Here is a 19,698-nt window from a genome sequence, read left to right as displayed (position 1 = left end):
ATACCTCTGCTTGCTCATGATCCACAGTCAAACATCACCAGCTAACGTTTATGTGTGTGATTCTACACACCCGGTCCCTTATCAGTCTAATCAAGCCTCCGAGAGGGATAAAGGCCGACTGCGGAGGATGGTGCGAGAGAGAGAGAGAGAGAGAGAGAGAGAAGAGAGAGAGATCGTTTACGGCCATGTCCGTCATGTGTGTGTTTAAGTTTTTGATTAAACTATTATTTATATTGTCAAGCCGGTTCTCGCCTCCTCCTTGCCCATCTAATTCTCTTTTCAAAAGAATATATATATAAAAAAAGATGTAAAGTTTTTAGTGTGTCTTGATTTACTTATTCCTACTTTTTACAAGTTTTCAAATGATACATTTGCCAGTATTTCTCCCTCACCCATACCTTTGAACTGTTCTTAACAATACATTTATAATAACTATCAAAATCAGATCAATTATCAACTGCACTTTTCCCCTAAGAACTTAATATTTTCAGTTCAGTTCATCCGGTGTACCGGAATACTGGCAGTTCTCCAGAGGGAGTGATTGTTTCTCCGCTTCTATTCCTGCTCCCATGAAAACAATCGAAAGACGTTCCGACAGCGAAATTAGGGAACACTTATGACTAATTTTAGCTAGCCTTGTTAAAGTGATTTTTGTGTGGGTCTTCAATCATCACTGCATCTTCACAGCTGGAAGGTATAAATTGCACTGAACTGTAATTTTGTTTCCCTTTTCTCCATTGAAGTGGCAAGAATTTCCACAAAAAATATTTCTCCAGTGTTCATTGCGATAAAACAGCCCTTTTAATGGTTTGAACTAGGTTGGAGAGCACAGTGTTGATATGAGATGTGCTGCCAAAACAGTGCCAACCCGCATCTAAAAATAGCATTCAGAGATTATCTTCTATACCACAATAGTACAGAGCGGTTATCGGAGTTACTGTAGACTTTGTCGGTTCAAATCAGTCTGGCCATTCTCTGTTGATCTCTCTTATCAACAAGGCATTTCCATCCACAGAACTGCTGCACACTAGATGTCTTAATTTCTTTTTTTTTTGTGGCACCAATCGGAGTGAATTTTAGGCACAGTTGTGTGAAAATCCCAGGAGATCAGCAGTTACAGAAATACTCAAACCAGCCTGTCTGGCACCAACAATCATCAATGTAATTTTTAATCAGCTGTGTGGCAGCAGTGCAGTGCATAAAATCATGCAGATATGGGTCAGGAGCTTCAGTTAATGTTCACATCAGTGAGTATATACATTGAGTATTTCTGTAACTGCTGATGTCCTGGGATTTTCACACACAACAGTCTCTAGAATTTACTCAGATTGGTGCCAAAAACAAAAAAACATTCAGTGAGCAGCTCTTCTGTGGACAGAAATGCCTTGAGGTCAACGGAGAATGGCCAGACTGGTTTGAACTGACGAAGTCTACGGTAACTAAGATAACCACTATGTAACAAATATCAAATCATGCGTTAATGAAGTGAGGATAAAAAATATGAATTCATATTTTAAATTAAGAAAATGTTAGAAACAGCAAATCCCAACAAGTTGTCAGTGATTATTTTAATCTCACCTATAAAGGCCAGTGTTCTACTGTGGAACCATGCCATTTTAACTGTAGAATCCTCCAGTGCCAGCCAAAGAGGAAAACATAAAAAAAAAATACTATCTACATCGATAAACAATAGTTCTAAAAAGCAACTATTGGCATTAGGGATGTCAATTTTCAGACATTTTCATAATCAATCATTGTGGAAATTAACAATCAATTAATCGTTAACCTTAATATCGCAAAATGCATGTGGAGGACTCAAAGTAATATGTGCAAATAGCCTATTGTTTAGATATAATATAATTTAATACACTAAAATGTCCCCTGACATGAAATTTTCACTTTCTGAGGTTTTTTAACATTAATATTAGTTCCCCTAGCCTGTATTTGGTCCCCTCATGTCTAGAAATTTCAGTCGGTGTAAACCGAGTTTTGGCTATCTTTCTCTGTCTGTGAGAAAATGAGATCTCAAACGGGCTGATCTTGAATCTCCCCCTATATGACGTCATATAGGGGGAGGTTACCTCCCCCTTCTCTGCTTTGCCCGCCCAGAGAATTTGACCCGCCAATGAGAAAACGAGCTAGGAAGTATGAACGAGTTTATCCTCGAGAGATATCATGGCGTGTGACCGATCGAAGCACAAAAGTTGCTCAATAATTGAATGCACAAATGATCACAGAAGTCTTTTTTACTTCCTTCATCCAATCCCCAGAAGGATCAATGGATAAATTTCATTTACTCGGTCACAGTAGAGCGAAGTTGTGGAGGGCTTTCTCGGTTACCATGGATTTCTAAAAGCTATTGACTGCGTTTGCAGCTCTTTGACTGAACGTAGGCTATTTGTAAGAGAAATCCCACCACTTTGAAGGAAAACGACCATCGCGTTGACAGTTCTCATACGCACTGAATAACAGCTCACGCGCTGCGGTGTTCGCACTTCACGTATGAAATCACTACGGCAGCGACGCGAACAACTCCGAAAGGTAGGTAATTTTTCTTTCTTTTTTTAGGAGAGGTAAAATGTTTTACTGTTGATATTTCTTTAAAGATGTAGATATTAACACTTTAATATCGTCTTATGGTGTGAATGAGTGTGAAAAGATTCGTTCGCAACATCTGAACGACTGCGTGTCTAAGTGCCATTGCAATATATCCAATGTAAACATGCTGATGGTACCGTTGCCGCAAGCTGGTCAAGACCACACCCACACTACACCTTGCCCCGCCTTTCTCCTCCTCATTAGCATTTAAAACTACAGACAACGAAACGGCACGTCTGAAGGAAAGCTCATTATGGGTTGGCTTGTAGTGGCTATAATTCTGTACCAAGGCTGAATTTTGTAAAAGAGATTTCAGATAGAGTAGTAGGGACCACTAAGGCCTATATCAAAGCCTACAAAAAGAAGCATGTCAGGGGACCTTTAAGAAATGCGAGTATTATATGCTTGGTTCAGTGTATTTAAACACATAGACTGCTTAGTTCGAATTTGGTTATTGTTTAATTACGGTTAATGAAATACTGTTAGTAGTAAATTCTATCTTAAGATACTTAAGATATATAATTTGTATACATATTTGAGTTCATAAAAACTTCACGTTGTGGATAGTGGGATATTTCAGACCTTTGAGCTTATTTTTTTTTTTCATTAGAAATGAAGTTGAATTATAACACGCTGCATAAACAGTACATAACACAGGCTACCGCTTCTGTGGTTATGGTGAGATGTCAGCTGAATGTACCTTCGTACTATCCCGGCGATCACTGGCATAATTGTAAGTTGGGATGAAACAAGGAGATAAACGGTGATTGTTGTCATGTTGTACTTCAACACACCATCATGGTGTATGCAGAAAACATTAATGTTAATTTAAAGAGAAATGCTCCAACAGTGTTAACACTGAGCCTGCTTCATCTGGCATCTATAAATAGACCGTGTAGGCTATTTATGTCATTTAATCACAACATTTTGCGGTTTAATAAATCACATATGACTATGGAGCAGGAGACCAATGAGATTTAATCACAGCGACCCCACAAAATGTCTCATTGTCATCGTGGTTGTGAATGGCTAGGACAAAAATTCAGAAAGTGTCCCAGGCAGAAAGTGTCCCAGGACGCGCGGTCCGATTATTGTTTGCTGTATCCAAAGTCTAGAGCTGTCACAGAGACAGGTGAGATATCTCAACACTTATTTCAGTTTATCTTTCACGAAGTAGGAACATTTTTTGCATACCTTTCCATTAAAAAATACCAAAAAAAAAAAAGTATCGCTTAAACACCTATAACATGGAAGAGAATTGCTTTTAAACTCAGACATACACAAATATCCAAACACAAACACACTGAGGTTTTTATTCGTACCTTTAGCAGCAGCTCTGTAACCTCATAGTGTCCATACGAGCAGGCATTGTGTAGAGGAACAAGACCCCTAGAGTTTAAAAGTGAAATCACAAATATCGTTACTTCATTTACAAGCAAAATGCGCTCTCACTTCTCACAACTAATATCTGGTCAAAAGCAGACCAAATTAATGAACCAATGTTTTTACCCAGCATGTAGAAAATTATGAAACGGTTAATGCAACTTTATTCATACATATTATAGCAAAGAGAAAAACACAAGCAGACCTACCCTTTATCTTTAGCGTGAACATCAGCTCCATGTTGGAGAAGCAGCTGAACTATTCGGACTCTGTTGTACCCAGCTGCCAGATGTAAAGGAGTGGACTATGGGAGAGAACAGAACGATTGCTTAAAGATTTAAGATCCATACAGATCCTGCAAGATTTCACAACACCTCTTTTGAAACAGAATCAAGAAGCATCTTTCTCTTCTTCTTGCCTCTTAGAAAGTATTAGAGTAGCTATTTCCCATCTTTTCTGATATCTGGTTGCCAAGGGACTAAGGGAGGTCTTGGTTTCACGAACATGTGAATAAATTAAACCCAAACTGAGGTTCCTCTCCTCCAGGAAGAAGTGGATTTAGGCTTGAACATTGCAGTGAGGAAGTCACACTTCACTGCACCTCTGCAGCTTGAGGAACCTTCTAAACAAATTTGACACTGTAGGATTTTTGCATCCCGCTGAGAGATTTGGACTCAACGTATCAAAATACGGCTAACGTGATATGAATACGGTACTTAAAACCAAATATTGTGTAAAGGACACAGCGGGGGTATAACAACGGCTCCCACAATGCAGTGATCATTCCAAAAATTCACATCACCCATATGTTGATGAGAGCTAATTAAAGACAGTAGCTGATATTTTGGGTGTCAAGCCAACAAAAATGAAACAAGAAAATTCAAATTAAAAGACAGCATGATTGCAAGAAGCAAATAGAAAATCCTTTGTTCAAACATCAAATGAGCACGTTACTTAAAGGTATAGTTCACCCAAAAATTAAAATGTATCCCATCTGACTTCCTTTCATCCGTGAAACACTAAAGGAGATGTTAGGCACTAGGCAGGAAGTCTCAATCATCACTCACTTGCATTGTCTCTTCAAAATGAAAGGTGACTGAGGCCGTCCTTCTGCCTAATATCTCATGTTGTGTTCCACAGAAGAATAAAAGTCATATGTGATATGACTTTTATGATAACATTCTCATTTTTGGATGGGCCATGCCTTTAACTTTCAAACTTCAAGCATTCATGCATTCAAGAACAACACATCAAAACAAAAGAAACCACGTCAATCAAATACAAATCAAAATTAAATGAGAATCAGGTAGCACAAACAAATCAAACCCCCAAAAATTCTCCAATGAAATGCGACAAGACGACAGTAAACAATAACCGTGTATCAATGCGAGCAAAGCACAATGCGCAAACTGCATGTGTCTCCTGCAATAAACATGGATCATTCCACAAAGCTGAAAACAATGAAAAATCAATCCAAAATAAATGGGAAAACTTAAGTCGCACCCTTATATTACAAAATAATGATCAACAATGATCAACAGTGACAAGCTTTTGTAGGCATGCACACTACTTTGGAGGATGTAAAAGACAAGAAACCAACCAAATAAAAGTGTTTGAAGGTGGTAAATTAGAGCTCACTTAAAAAGCAGTTGGTATCCAAAGCTGCCTCTTTAGTACAGAAGGTCCACACCAGGGTTAACCCCCAACAACTTTACCCCAAACCAATGCATTCACAAAGCTGCTGTGTGTGAATGAAGAATGGCCACTCAAGCCCAAAAAGCCCAAGTCCACAATGTGAAAAGTTTCTGGACCAGCAAACCGATTAATATAATGTCAAATAAAGTAAAAAACCAAAAAACAAAACCAAAATAAATGCAATCAAGATCAGGCTTTTAACGGAAAAACAACTTACCAGCATTTTTTGAGATGTCGACTGATAGACAATGTCGCCAGAATGACAAATAAAAACAAAACAAAAACAAACACACAAACAAAAACAACAAAAACACAAATAATGACTTAATGATATGTTAATATGTTATTTTGGCACATCCTGTAATGAGTTCTTGTCTTTTATAAAGTAACTTTTCTTGGACATATGGCTCTTTATCATTAAACCCAAATGTCCAAAGCGCCTGCAGACAGAGAAGCAGCATTGCATTGTGATGGTGACAGAAATAATATTTCAACACTGCGAGGAAATGTGAACAATTTGAGGCTGCAGTCGATCATTCTTTTACTCTCCGGGGAGTTTGTGCTGACTTGATAGAAGAGTTGGTGCCAAATCAGTGGCACTCAACCAAAACATTTCAGGCGGCTGTGATTTGTGAGATTCATCCTGTGGCTGAACACTGTGGTCTGCTGACGTTTGCTTAAAGATCATCCACTGAATTTGGATTATCGGTACAAAACAAGCTATTTCTTATAGTGTAGCAGATCGGACAAAAGCTAAATTAATTGGAACGGAGCAGACGAAACTAAATCAGGGCTCATCAATAACGATGGCATGGTGTTCCACGGCCAGTGTTAGAAAGTTTCATTCAAGTTGACAGAACGGTCACTTGTAAAATCAGCCCAGTGCTGTGTTGCCATTAAACCTTACATTTGTTGATCTTGTACACGTCCTTTAATACATCACAAAAGTTAACATACACTTTTCTGTTTGTATTTTTTATATTGTTGTAATTGTCTGCTAATTGAAATTTATGACTAAGGTAACATTATCTTACACAAATGAGGATTTGTTGGTTTTGATTATTAATAGGTCTGTCAATTTAATGTGTTAATTCAGTGTGATTATGCCCCCGGACTGTAATGTGTAATTGTCCTATCATCAGGGGAATTCAAGCTTGAAGTACCACCTGTTTTCAGCAGGGGGCAGTAAACACAAATGCAGCTGTACAGGCAACACTCAGCTATACAAGCAACAAACCATAATTGACAGCAGAAAGTACAAGAGAGGACACGTTCTTGTGTTTAAACACAGCTGGACAGAGTGCAACTTTGAATAAAGGGGTCCTGAGATGTTTTTTTTGTCCTCAAAACACTCCATTTATGACTTTACGCAAACAAAGTGAGATGCACCAATAGGGCACAATCTGGCAACCTTGAGCGTGCAAACTCTCTCTCCACTGCGAAAAGATGGTTTTCTGAAAACACTTCTGAAAACTGTGGCATGAGGTATTTCTCTCTCAACTCTGTCAATTTCTCACAGTGAAGGAGAAAGTGTGTCTCTGTCTCGACCTCACCCGTGTCACAGTGAGCACAGACTCGTTCTTCCTTTGGAAGCCATGTTTGTCTGTGTCGGCCTTTTTCTATGGCCAGACTGTGATCACTTAGTCTGTATTTGGTGAGGATCCGTCTCTGTTTTGGATCTCTTACAGTGTGCAGATATTCTGCCAGATTATATGTTCTGTTTAGGGCCCCGATAACATTCCAATTTGCTTTGGTTTTTACTTTCATTTTCCCAATGGTCCAAATATGAATTTTTGCTTTCTTTTATGATTTGGTTTATTCTGATTTGGTTTTGTTAAGCAGTGCTGGTCTGAAACTGGTGTTTGTTAGTTGTTAGTGGGTTTGTGAGTTTCAGAGCCGGCTGACAAAGGGGACTGGTTTTAGGCTTCAGCTCTTGGGTTTTAAGGGCTTCATTTTGCAGTGTGTTTGCATTCTCTCTCACTCTGGTAGTATGCATACTGGTTTCATATACATATTTCATACATCCAATTTGTAACTATTTTATCTAAATTGTAACCATCTACTGAAACAATGCAAGGCTAAATTGTTATTAAACATATCCATTTAATCCATGTGTAGCTTCTCTCACTGTGTAAACTATATACTTTTAAATGATACATATTGCATTACAATAAGGTCATAGTACGGTTCTAAACAATGCTCTCGCACATTATCAGCTATTTTAATTGAGGTTACGTCCATCGTTGGTATAAGTAGCAGAAGGTGGTAATAGACAAGAAATGCACAGCTTGATTTACCATCTTGCTGTTAACGTTTCTTTAGTCACCTTGGCATTCCTATCACTTGAACCACTGTAGTTTGAAAAACCCACCTTACAGACTTATTTTGAATAACGAAAAATGTGTAGAATGCAACCGCAATTTTTCTCTGTATCATTCAATCTGATTTAAAGGGGGATTACTTGATAAACTAATCTAAACAAAACTCAGCTCATATCATAAGAAAGACTATATTTCCATTATACACTCGGCTCAAGATTAAGACTGGAAAGAAAGAAATTATTATACTGATGTTTTGACATGTCTTTTTACTGTTTTACTACAACTAAACAGAGAGCACTTTTTCAATTTAGAATAACACAGTAAAAAAAAAAAGGGCCTAAGGGCCTTTGAGTACACCTTGTTAATTACCTGGTGGACTATACTAATTTGAGAATATTTGGCTTGTGGAGCAACCTGAATCCTGCATACAAACGAGTTATGAGGCTGGATCACCATGGAGACACAGTCATACAGTAGCCATGGCTACGCTCAATCACTTTGGCCCCTCCTGCCAATCTGTCCACCCTACAGAAAGCAGGCAGGGCTAACAGAAAACACATGTCCTGCAGAAAAAACACACATGCTAGTATGCTATCTGCAAAATGAAATGTAAAATAGAAAATTAAATAGAAGCTTAACTGTAGGCTATTAAAATTGCTTCTCACATACAAATCCTCAATCAATTACTTTAAGAGCCAGATATACCACACCAGCATCGCTGTCTTACTCAAGAGCTGTTCCTATCAAATCAGTCAAAGATCAACGTGTTGCCTAAAGATGTAAGGCTGGAAATGTTATCCCATACATACTCCAGATTGCAATGTTCTGATATTGTTTAAAACAGCATAATATTATGATGAGCTTTTTCTTTGTTTTAGGGGTAAAGAACTTGTAAATCCTGAAGCTCTGTTCCACAACCCCGTAAGTTGCCTCGCTGCCTACAAAGGCAGCATTCTATTCATCAAAACAGCACTCAGAATGGGAGATATGCAAGTTATTTCAATAGCGATGTAATGCTTTAATGACCCGAAACTCGAACAAGAAAAAAATACAAATATTTGTCAGAACAATACATTTTTATTTATACAGAATTATTTTTATCAGTAATTTTCAGTACTTAATAAAATATGTATTTATGAATAAATAACATTTCTCTAGTCTCATGCGCCATCTTGGATTTATAAATTTTTTTGACAGCTTGTCATAGTGCATTCTGGCATTGACTTCTCCCCAAATAATATATGCAATACGGCCTTAGAATTTGGACAAAATTAATCTTAAGAGGTGGCATAATTAAGTTGCCTATATTCTAGAATAGCCTTTGCGTCAGGAGCTTGCCTATAATGCCTTAAAATGCTATGCCATGTTTTTGAACAAAGCATGAGAGTATCCTCCGTACATTTGACTCTGTCATGCAATCTCTTTCTGGAGCTGGCAGAAAAATCATACAGGTGAACTTAAGCGAAGATCCGTCTCCATTCAGATGGCTTCTTGCCCAAAGCGACAATAATACAATGTGGCAGGCTTAACCTTTTTCCAGCAGACCCTGAAGCATGAGAGGGAGACAGCCAGTGCAGGTCACTCAAATGACAGCTTTTGGGTAACTCTGCCCAATCAAATGCAGGCTGCCAATAAAACATAAATCAGAACAACTGAAGCCTGCCCAAGTTACATCAACATGGAGCTACTCAATACATATATGAAAAAGAATTTAAAAGGCAGAGTTCACCAGCAATGAAAATTCTGTTATTTAAAGGAATGTACTGGGTTCGATACAAGGAAAGCTCAAATAACTGCAATTGTGGCATAATTTTGTTGATAAAAAAAAAAAAAAAAGAATTGAGTTCTCTTTTAAAAAAAAAAAAAAAAAAAAAAAAGGCACTTACAGTATTACAGCTTCATTGTCATGACAACAAAACCCCATTTACATATTATGTTTAGGTCTTGTGGCTATACTTTCGAAACTATATGTATTTTTGCATTTACGGACTGGCCCAATTCACTTGCACTGTAAGAGCTTTACTGTAACCGCTATCATTTATTAAATAAGGGGCAAGTCGAAATAATAATTTTATTTGGTAATCAATAATTTTCCACAAATGCCATTGATCGAGTTTAACTCGTAACATTTCTTTCATTGAATATCAATCCAAATGTATATAACTTTCCTTTTCTGTGGAACACCAAAGGACTGGTTTAGTAGAATGACTGAGCTTTTCTCTTACAATATAATCAATAGGTACCAGGGACTGTCTAGCTCCCTAAAGCAGCATAAATAGTCCATGACAATTCAATAAGTAGTCCTTGAAAATTCCATATGTGTTATATTTCAAGTCTTCTGAAGACATATTAAAGCTTTGTGCCAGGAACAGTCTTAAATTCAAGTTATACAGTGAAGACTGCCTTAAAAGTCTTGCTTGACAGCTGTGGTTGCTATTCTCTTTCACGGTACAGAAAAAAAAAAACAAGCTTGTACTGCTATAAATAACTCCTTAGTTTTGGCACATGGAAGAAAATCTAAGTTTTGAAAGATATATGGGTTATTAATGATTATCTTTATTTTGGGTAAAATATTTAATTGGGTAAAGTTTTAGAAAGAGAGAGGAACACCATGAAATTTGGAATAAATCCAAGCTAACAAAATGGAAATAAAAAGGATTTAAAAGACTGTGAAATGGTTCTATGCTTCTCATAGATGAAATCTGTGCTGCTGGTCCTGCCCTTATAAACATTCAAAAGAATGCATACAAATACAGACAATGACCAATCCAGGCACCTAAACCACAACATCTTTCTAATGCTTAACAGTGACTCACGGCTCCACTGTCATACAAAAAATATTGTATTTCAAACAAAAAGACATTCAACAGAAGTGGATAGACAAAAAGCTAATAAGCAGTGAAAATGTTCTGTGTGTAATGATAGGGTAGAAATATCCCTTTGTCTGTTTCTTCCCCCTTGTCTTGCCATGCAGGAATTGTGACCTGTAACCATGCCAACGGTGAGTGCTGTTGACATGACTGCGGTACATACTACAACTAGTGTGAATTCTGTGCGAATGGAGCCTTTAAAAACAGTGTTGCCCTTTAGAGCAACTCCACACAGGAAAGTGTAGAGGGCTGACAGTCTCTTCCATCCCCATGCTACCTTAAAGGGGACCTATTATGCAAAATTCACTTTTACATGGTGTTTGAACATAAATGTGAGTTGGCAGTGTGTGTGTACACAACCACCCTACAATGTTAAAAGTCTACCACTCCTCTTTCTTATATTTCTAAAATCAAAATGTATGTGTAAAAATGAATGGTTTTTGTTTCTGCTCTAACGTGACGTCACCAACGACTGGTGACGGGCTCCACCCTATTATCATAGATCCTCCCTGAGTGATCTACACACAGTCTGGCATTTTTTTCTGCGCTGGAGCGGATACAGTGAAAATAATAATGTCTCAGCCTCGTAAGCATCATAAGTGTTCTGTTGTTGGCTGTAAAAGTGAACATAAGTGTCTTCATAAACTCCCAGCATCAGAGCCACTGAAGGAAATGTCATAAAGAAATTTGTGTATGTTTGTGCAAATCATTTTACACCAGACTGCTTTGTGAATGAGTGTCAATATAAAAAACAGGATTTTCAAAAAATTTGATTCTCAAGCATGGATCAGTACCAACTGTTCGAGTTCCAGCTTTATATCCTGAAGATGTCAGTATCGCACTTTTTGTGAATATTTGCAAATCACCTTTCCGAATGTGCTTGTCATTGTATTCATGGAGACCAGAGCCATGTCGGGGCGGGGAGCTGCAGCTCATTTGCATTTAAAGAGACACTAAAACAGCGTGTTTTTGAATCCACCCAAAAAGAAGCATTTACAAAATAGTATAATAAATGATCCGTGGGGTATTTTTAGCTGAAACTTCACAGACACATTCTGGGGACACCTGCAACTTATATTACATCTTGTAAAAAGGGGCATAATAGGTCTCCTTTAAAGTAAACAACCAGTCCAGAGAGAGAAGTCATACTAGCTGGAGGCAAACAGCAGGAAGGGGCTACCAAGCACAGTAATGCCAGTTACACACTGAGTGGATCAATAAGATATTACCTCTCTACCATGCCTGCTGATGTCCCATTGCAAAAAGGGGAAAACATACTTATCCTATAGGGGCTTCTTGCTAAATTTCTAGCTCCTTGAAATTTAAATTTGAGTTTTGTGCCTATAAATCCAAAAAAAATTATAAATACGACGGAAAACAATTCGGACAATTAGCCTACAACTCGTGCTGTGTGAGAAAGAATGTGACAATGACTATCTAAATCTTTAAGTTTTGCACTACTAGAATTTCATGATGTGGAACTAATGTTAAAACCTCTTACAGAACTAAATTCATTACTCACCTTAAAGCTTGACATAGCAAGGAATATGATGAGTTTGTTAAATCTAAAGTGGGGGCTGCTTCAGCTAAAAAGAGCCAAGCTTAACCACCAACTTTTGTTTAGCAATAACAAGAGGCAAATCATGTTCTTGGCTGTCGCGTAAACTAACAACTATTGGCTATTTTAAAAAAACAAAAAGAAAAAAAAAGGGACAAGAACTTTGATGTGTACCACTCCAACTACCTTTTTCGATACGAAATATGCCAGCTAGAAAATTAACTTGTTAACACAGGCAATTAACCAAATGCATTTACTGTTAATATAACATAAACCAGCATAAACAATTTTTGGAAAGGGTGGAACCTTTGTAATGTGCCCGCCTGGATAGATGCGCTGATGTTCTTATCTCAGTAAATAAAAGAATCTCTGCACACACAACACTTCTGTGATAAAATGATGGAGAAAGGACTTCTTAATGCTATATGGTGTACAAAACATGCCCAGATGTGACTTTTGATCGAAATCAGCCTATGTAAGGCACATTTTAATTACCACAGAAGCACGTCAAGACTATCACAAAATGAAGACAGACATTTTGTCTGCAAGTGCTCTTCATGTGGAGTTCAAAGTGGCCCTGACGCGAATCATGAACATGGCTTCACGATTGCTTTAGGAAAGCGAATAGCCAGTCTACTGGCAGATTGTGGAGAATTTAAATTTAATGTGATGTAATTCCCATAGCAATGAAAATTAAACACATATGGGGGCTAGTTTTTTTAATTAGTCAACCTCCCAGTTAGACTTTAGGAACAGTTAACGTGACTTGAATCGGTGCTATTTTAGTGCATTTCTATCTTTATACTGTGGAAGGCTTTGTTTGGAAAATGTTAAAAAAGCATTATAGGGTTACATTTTATTTTGTTTTCTTTCCTATGATGGAAATAAATACATGCGAAGGAGGGCGTGGCCAGGCCATGAGGATGCATGCCCGACGCAGAGTTGCCTAATCATCGGGAGAGAGATAAAGAAGGTGCCAGGGATGCCAGAGAGAGGAAGAGAGAGATGCATGTGCCCAAGTGTGCATGTGTTAAGTTCCTTTGTACCATTAAGGTTTACGTTGACTACTCAGCCAGTTCCTGCATCTTCCAGGACCATCCTTGAACTGTGTTACAATACATTTTGACAGGAAAAGTAGTGTCAAATTTCAGCAATTTCAAAATTTGCGATTTATCTCAATTAACTACAAAAAAATTATGTGATTAAAAACGTTAAATAGACAAATATCACTAATGTCAACACAAAAAATAAAACAACATTTATCAAGCAATTACATGGGGTTTTAACAAAGGAGCTCAGGGCCTGGGAAGGGTGGTTCCTCTGTCCTAATCACAACATTTGCACCTCTTTAAAGGTGGTCCCAATGGAGTATTGAAGGTGTTAACAACTAGCATGTCCGGCAGGATGCCATTTCAAATCATGTGCTGACAAGGGCTCAAGCATTCCCTGGAGTCCAAAGCAGAGACAAATAGTCATGTGCGATAAATAACTGCAATAAAATCTCTGTGTTTACGTGAGTGAGGCAAATAGAGAAGGAGACAATGGCAGACAGAAGAACATATACAGAGTAGCTCTGTTCCTTCCATCATCCTACTTTTCTATGGGGGTGCATATTCAAAGTGCAAAGAGGGACACAAAGAGATACTCAAATGGACAGCAAATATTTCTTAATCTCTATAAATATGGAAATGAAACCAAAAAAAGTGGTAACTGAACTAATATATTCTCAGCAGCAACCACTGCACAGACTGCACAGTGTTAGTTTTATCTCAGCCAGCGCAGCAAGGCTGCCTCAACTTGATAATTTATCAAAGATGGCAAAGCACGTTCTGTCACATTCATTTCACAGCCTAAAGAAAAAACAACCCTAGGACTAGAGGTGATGGCAAGTTTCACTAAAAGATAAATGGCAAAGCTGCCAGGGTGTTTGTGCGTAAACTTTATAATTGCTTGAGCCAAATTTCCATTCTTGCATACATGTAAACATTGTTATGCTGTGTGTTATGAATCTCCTTGCCTCCTCACTGATTTCTTAAGTAGACTGTGCTCTCAAAACCAAAGCTGATAAACCACAGAACAAGAGGGCTGTCTTGTCAAGTATCCAGAAACTTGGCGCAAAGCAAATCTGTCAAGCTTATTCCTTTCCGAGCCTCTTCCCAAATCATTCTCCTCATATACACATAATCTTTAAGCTATAGCATGCACTATATTAAAACAAATGTATTCACACCCCAAAAAAATAACAGCTGTTTCACAATCCTGCCCAGACAAATGTGAAAAATTTGGTATTCAATGGATCAAAAGAGAACTTTGTAATGACATGGATAAAAAAAACAGCCGTTTCACAATCCTGCCCAGACAAAAAATTAGGTATTCAATGGATCAAGAGAGAACTTTGTAATGACATAGATGAGAATGAGTCTTAACTTATCCATTGTTGAAAGTATTTACTATGAGGTTTAGCTAGAAGACACCAAAAACCTATAAGATATTAAGGTATGAAATACGGTTGGCTTGGTAATTAAGCCATATCATACACTCCATTGGGTTGTGACTTGTAATTGTACTGAATAATTAGCACCTCTGTGATTCGGCCATAGGAATGAGGCCACATGACAGAACTATTGTGAGAGTAATAGTGCTTTTATACAACAGTTCTATAAACAAAAAACAATACTGAGTTACTTTTACAGCTACAATATAGCTAGCTATTTTGTCTATTTTTGCTCTACTAATGAAAATAGATCCAAACGGCCAAAGCAGGATCAACCGTTGTGTGTCGCAAAGCAAAAGCCTGACAGGAGTGCAGCAATCACAGAAAAGTGGAGTGATACAACCAGTGAAGCATCCCAGTGCAGTTATAAGAAATATCAGCACTACTGGAATGCTGCTTATCCAAAAAAATGACACGCCCAATGCATAATACCTCAAAATGAAAGTGGAATATAAAGAGTGAAGTGGGGTATTTCAAACGAGCTAAAACATATCAGATGGTACTGGCTATGAATGCAACATTGAGAGAAAAATTACAACATGACAAACTTAGTTAACAAACACACAAACTTAGATGTATCAGTTTCAGTTAAAGTTTCAGACAGGTTATGTGCAACTGACCACAGCATATTCTAAACACACAACAAAGCCCAAGTAAAAATGAGGAAAAGAAAATTAACAAGTGTTCTTGTATACCATGGCACAATTGTGACACGATTGATGGGATCTGTGGTGGGCATACGGCAAGTGATTGTTTTTCCCCGAACCCCTGTAGAAGGCATCACGATAATGTGCTCCAGTGTGCTACGTTAATAACGTCCTGCACTTCAGAGATCTCCATCATTTTCAGGCCTGGACCGTGGCAAATTACACACTCTGGAGTACACTTTCACTCTTCACAGCGATCTAACACAGGCACAAAAATAATGGCTTTCAATCCGTGTTCTGAGACATCCTCTAAAGCTAGCATGGCACTAAATAATTTTATTCTACAGGAAAGCTGGTGAGATCAAGATATATATCTCTGCCTTTATTTTAAGTGGACGAGTTATCTGATCAACTCCAACAAAACATATAAGGTGGTGTTGGGCTAATAAGGGCCCTTTATCAGACTAAAGTGCTTTCATACTAAATGTTAGGTGCTGATTCAAGCTCAACTGAATGTACAGCTCAGCTTGATTAGTGTGAAAGCCATATACAGAATGAGTTTGCAACAAAGTACCACATTTTAGTCAATTCGAAAAGGAGGGTGTGGAGTTCAGTTCATGCAAACTGTAGTTGTTAAGATGTTGGTTTGGATCCATGCTTATCTGACCATAAAGCCTGGCTTTATTTGTGTGAAAGCAGTCTTCAAAATTTGAGCGTGCCAAGAACGTACAAGTCAGATTGAAAATGGGGATCAGTAGTTCAGTTCATGTGAGCTGCAGTAGATTGTGGTTGCTATGAACACAATCTGGTGAGTGAACTGCTTACTGCTATATGGAATCAATAAACAGCTTCCTGGGGTATTACTATTGATGTCAAAAGCATTTTGAAAACATATCGTAATTCGGAACAACGTTACAATATAAAAGCAAAGAAACAGGGAAAGGCAGGACGATCTAATTTGCAAACATAAAAAGTTTGAAAACTGCTAAAAAGATGGGTTCTGAAATGATACTGCTCAAAAATATCCACTGCAGAAGGTGGGATTTACAGATTTCCTGTCACTCAACTGGTAGAGCATGGCAAAGTCCCTTTAAGGCTCGTCAGATAATTTTGTGTCAATGTTTGAATTTCCTATGGATTAAAGCAGGATACAATTAGATACAATCTGCTTGAATGGAGAATGACTGAACTCCAAAAAGGTTGGTCAAGAATATGATCAAATAACATTTTATCTGACAACAATGGTATCATAAATTGTACTGCTTTAGCTCAGATCACAGAAAAAAAAAAAGATTTTTTATTTATTTTTTTTAGGCTGGTCCAGCTAATGCTTATGCGCATTTGAGTTAACTAAATCTAAAAGGCAATTGGCTCTGTTAACTGTATACCAGTGACCTTTCTGATCCTTTACTGTCATCTAGCCATACCAAGGTCTCAGGTTTCCAAGGTAACGCATGGAAACAAAAATGTGTGCTTTGAAAGCACTATGAGTAACTTTGGATAAAAGTGTCTGCCAAATGCATACAAATCTGAGATTATTTAGCATTTCTGCCATTTCAAGAATCCAACTTTAAGCAAAAAATAACTAAATAAAATAGTAGAATTAACAGTAGAAATAAAACAAGTAGAAACAGAAAGTAATAATAACTGCAAAAATCTATTTCAAAATGTGCCATTGTCATCTTTTTTTTCAATTTTATTTAGCAGCCAATCTGATCTGCTAATGAGTGTAAACATATCTCAAATTTTGATGAAACGCCTGTCCACATATAGTGCCCTCACAATGAAAAAGCACCAACACGAAGAGGGCCTCTGCAGCAAAGACAGAGCTCAGCTTTTAGAGTGCCCTTAAACGTATCCTGATGAGCAGTGTATCTGTATTCACTGACAATCTCTTCTCCAGACAGGAGACTAATGACTCTGCTTTTTCCATCTTTCAGACAGCGACAACTATGGAGAAGCACTCCTTCCTTTAACACAGACACTCCCTCTATCTCATTCTGCCAAACCACTCTTTCTCTAAGTGACTTAACACCCTCACAGCCCAGTAAATGAACCCTTTAGAAATGAGACACAAAATACCAGCCACCTCTGACCTTCAGTCACCATGGATGGTTGATAGCATCGCTAAATTCTACAGGCAATAAGGAGATTATACTGTCCTTGCAAGGGAAAAGGTGTGTCTCTGTGATCTGTGATTTTGCCAAGTAATACATGTTCCTGGATGATCATCCTAGTTGGTCCTGGAACAATGTTCCTATAAACCAATCAGATCAGATCAGATAGGGTAAGGCTTAGGGTTGAGGTTAGGGGTAGTTCATAGTTAGGGTAAGGGGATGGGGTTAGGACTATTTTTCTTTGAAAAGAATGTTGTCCAGGTCCATTAAGAACAGGTCTTGAATGGCAAAATCTGGTTGACCTTGCTTTGACCCCTGATCCACCACCACGCAACCAGTGCAGACATCCCATACTGCCTTTGTTAAGGTCTCTCTGTGCCTTATGTGACTTCTAATGGATGCAAAAAAGGACATCCTCATCAGTGCTCCTATTAAAACATTGGTGGTTGATCTTAATAGGGAAGAAGTTCCAAGCAAAGCCACGCAGCGTGAGAGAGATTTTCGCATCAAGAAATTCAGGGCTACAGAGAAAAGTATTAGGAGTGCGATGGACAAATCAGCAGGACTCACTTTTACCAGGTTTCAATAGGCCAGTGTTTAATCGCACATCTCGTTGCCCATAAGCTATTACTGACATCCCACATACACCCACACAACACTAGCACCTGTTTTGTTTGGGCTTGTGAATTAGTTTTTCCTAGCATACAGGACAAACAAAAGCACAATGAGTATGACTAAAAGTAAATCTCTTTTGAAGCAGTTTTTTTAGAACTTGAACTTTTAAAGCATCTGAAAAAAATCCACCTTCAAGGAACAGTTCACCAAAAATCTAAATTGTCATTTTTTATTTACCCCTCATGTTGTTACGAACCTGTATGATGTTATTTTTCCTGTGAAACAAAAATCAGTTTTTCAAGATTTTTGAAAATTGTTACGCAGCTCTTGCAATACCAGATTGATTATGACTTATGGTCAATTACTCACATAAAGCTATTAAACTGAATACAAAAAAAGTCATATGGACTACTTTTATGATATTTTTATAATGCTTTTTTTGTCCATCTTTTAAGAGCTTGACAGCCCTTGGTCACTATGAAAGGTCATTAACTGGAAGGGGCTGCAAAATGGTTCCTCAAAAATGTCCTACTCTTGTGTAGAACAAATGACATGAGGGTGAGCATATAATGACAGAAATTTAATTTTTGGGAGAACCATTCCTTTCAGTCTATTAAGTCTTCAGTTAGACTGATGGTCATTATTTCCTTACTCAAATCTTTGACTCAGAGGACAACTATTGTTCATCTTTCAGATCATCACTGCTCTATGGGGCACTGGATCCTCACAGGTTGTGGTAAATTGCAATACGAGAGCACCAACCACATGCCCACTTCCTCAAATGCAGGCAAGTGTGGCGCAGGCAGAGGCCCAACCTGAATACAAAGCAGTTCAAGGGGATGCATTTAACACACTAATGCTTCAGAAAGCAGGAGCTTCTCCAGGGTCACAGCTGCCATGAAATGCTGAGACAACACGGTAATCCAGAAAATATGACAGAGGGGAAAAAATAGCTGTTTACATGATGTACGTTTCTGAGGAGTTGGAAAAATATCAATGTGTAACAATCTAGATATTATAGGCAAAACAAAGAGACAGGATTTACTATCTAGCGCAGGAGAAATCTCTCACACACACGGTTGGGTCAAAAAATACTATAACAAAACTGCATACAAATACAGATGCCAAACATATATTTCAGGGGTCATTCACACAAAAAATAAAAATACAAATAAACAGAAATAAAATGCTATCATATACTCACCCTAAACATTTTTCAAATCTGACATTCCTCCATGAAACAAAAAGGATATATAGGTTTTGGAAGTCTTGGAATATAGCACACAAATCATATGTACTATTTTTTGGTGTTATGTCCTTTTTGGTCTTGGCAGTGTGAATCACATTTAATTTTCATTGTTTGGAAAAAAAAAAGTAGCTTGGTTTTCAAATTATATAAG

At 37.8% G+C, this 19,698-nt stretch overlaps 1 protein-coding gene across 3 annotated transcripts in view; it reads right to left on the bottom strand.

Moving 5' to 3' along the window:
• LOC127627740 (poly [ADP-ribose] polymerase tankyrase-1-like) overlaps positions 1-19,698 on the bottom strand; it is a 130,967-nt gene that overhangs the window by 45,998 nt on the left and 65,271 nt on the right. For 2 of the 3 annotated variants that reach the window (XM_052104260.1, XM_052104262.1), the window contains 3 exons: positions 5,894-5,914; positions 4,191-4,285; positions 3,921-3,987 (listed from right to left, as the gene is read on the bottom strand). In XM_052104260.1, coding sequence (XP_051960220.1) covers positions 3,921-3,987; positions 4,191-4,285; positions 5,894-5,914 — 183 coding nt within the window. The remainder of the gene's footprint in view (positions 1-3,920; positions 3,988-4,190; positions 4,286-5,893; positions 5,915-19,698) is intronic. The other variant, XM_052104261.1, reaches the window with a different exon arrangement.

This window comes from Xyrauchen texanus, chromosome 34 (genome assembly GCF_025860055.1).
Source record: "Xyrauchen texanus isolate HMW12.3.18 chromosome 34, RBS_HiC_50CHRs, whole genome shotgun sequence".
NCBI lineage: Eukaryota > Metazoa > Chordata > Actinopteri > Cypriniformes > Catostomidae > Xyrauchen > Xyrauchen texanus.
This window is presented reverse-complemented; position numbering and strand designations above follow the sequence as displayed.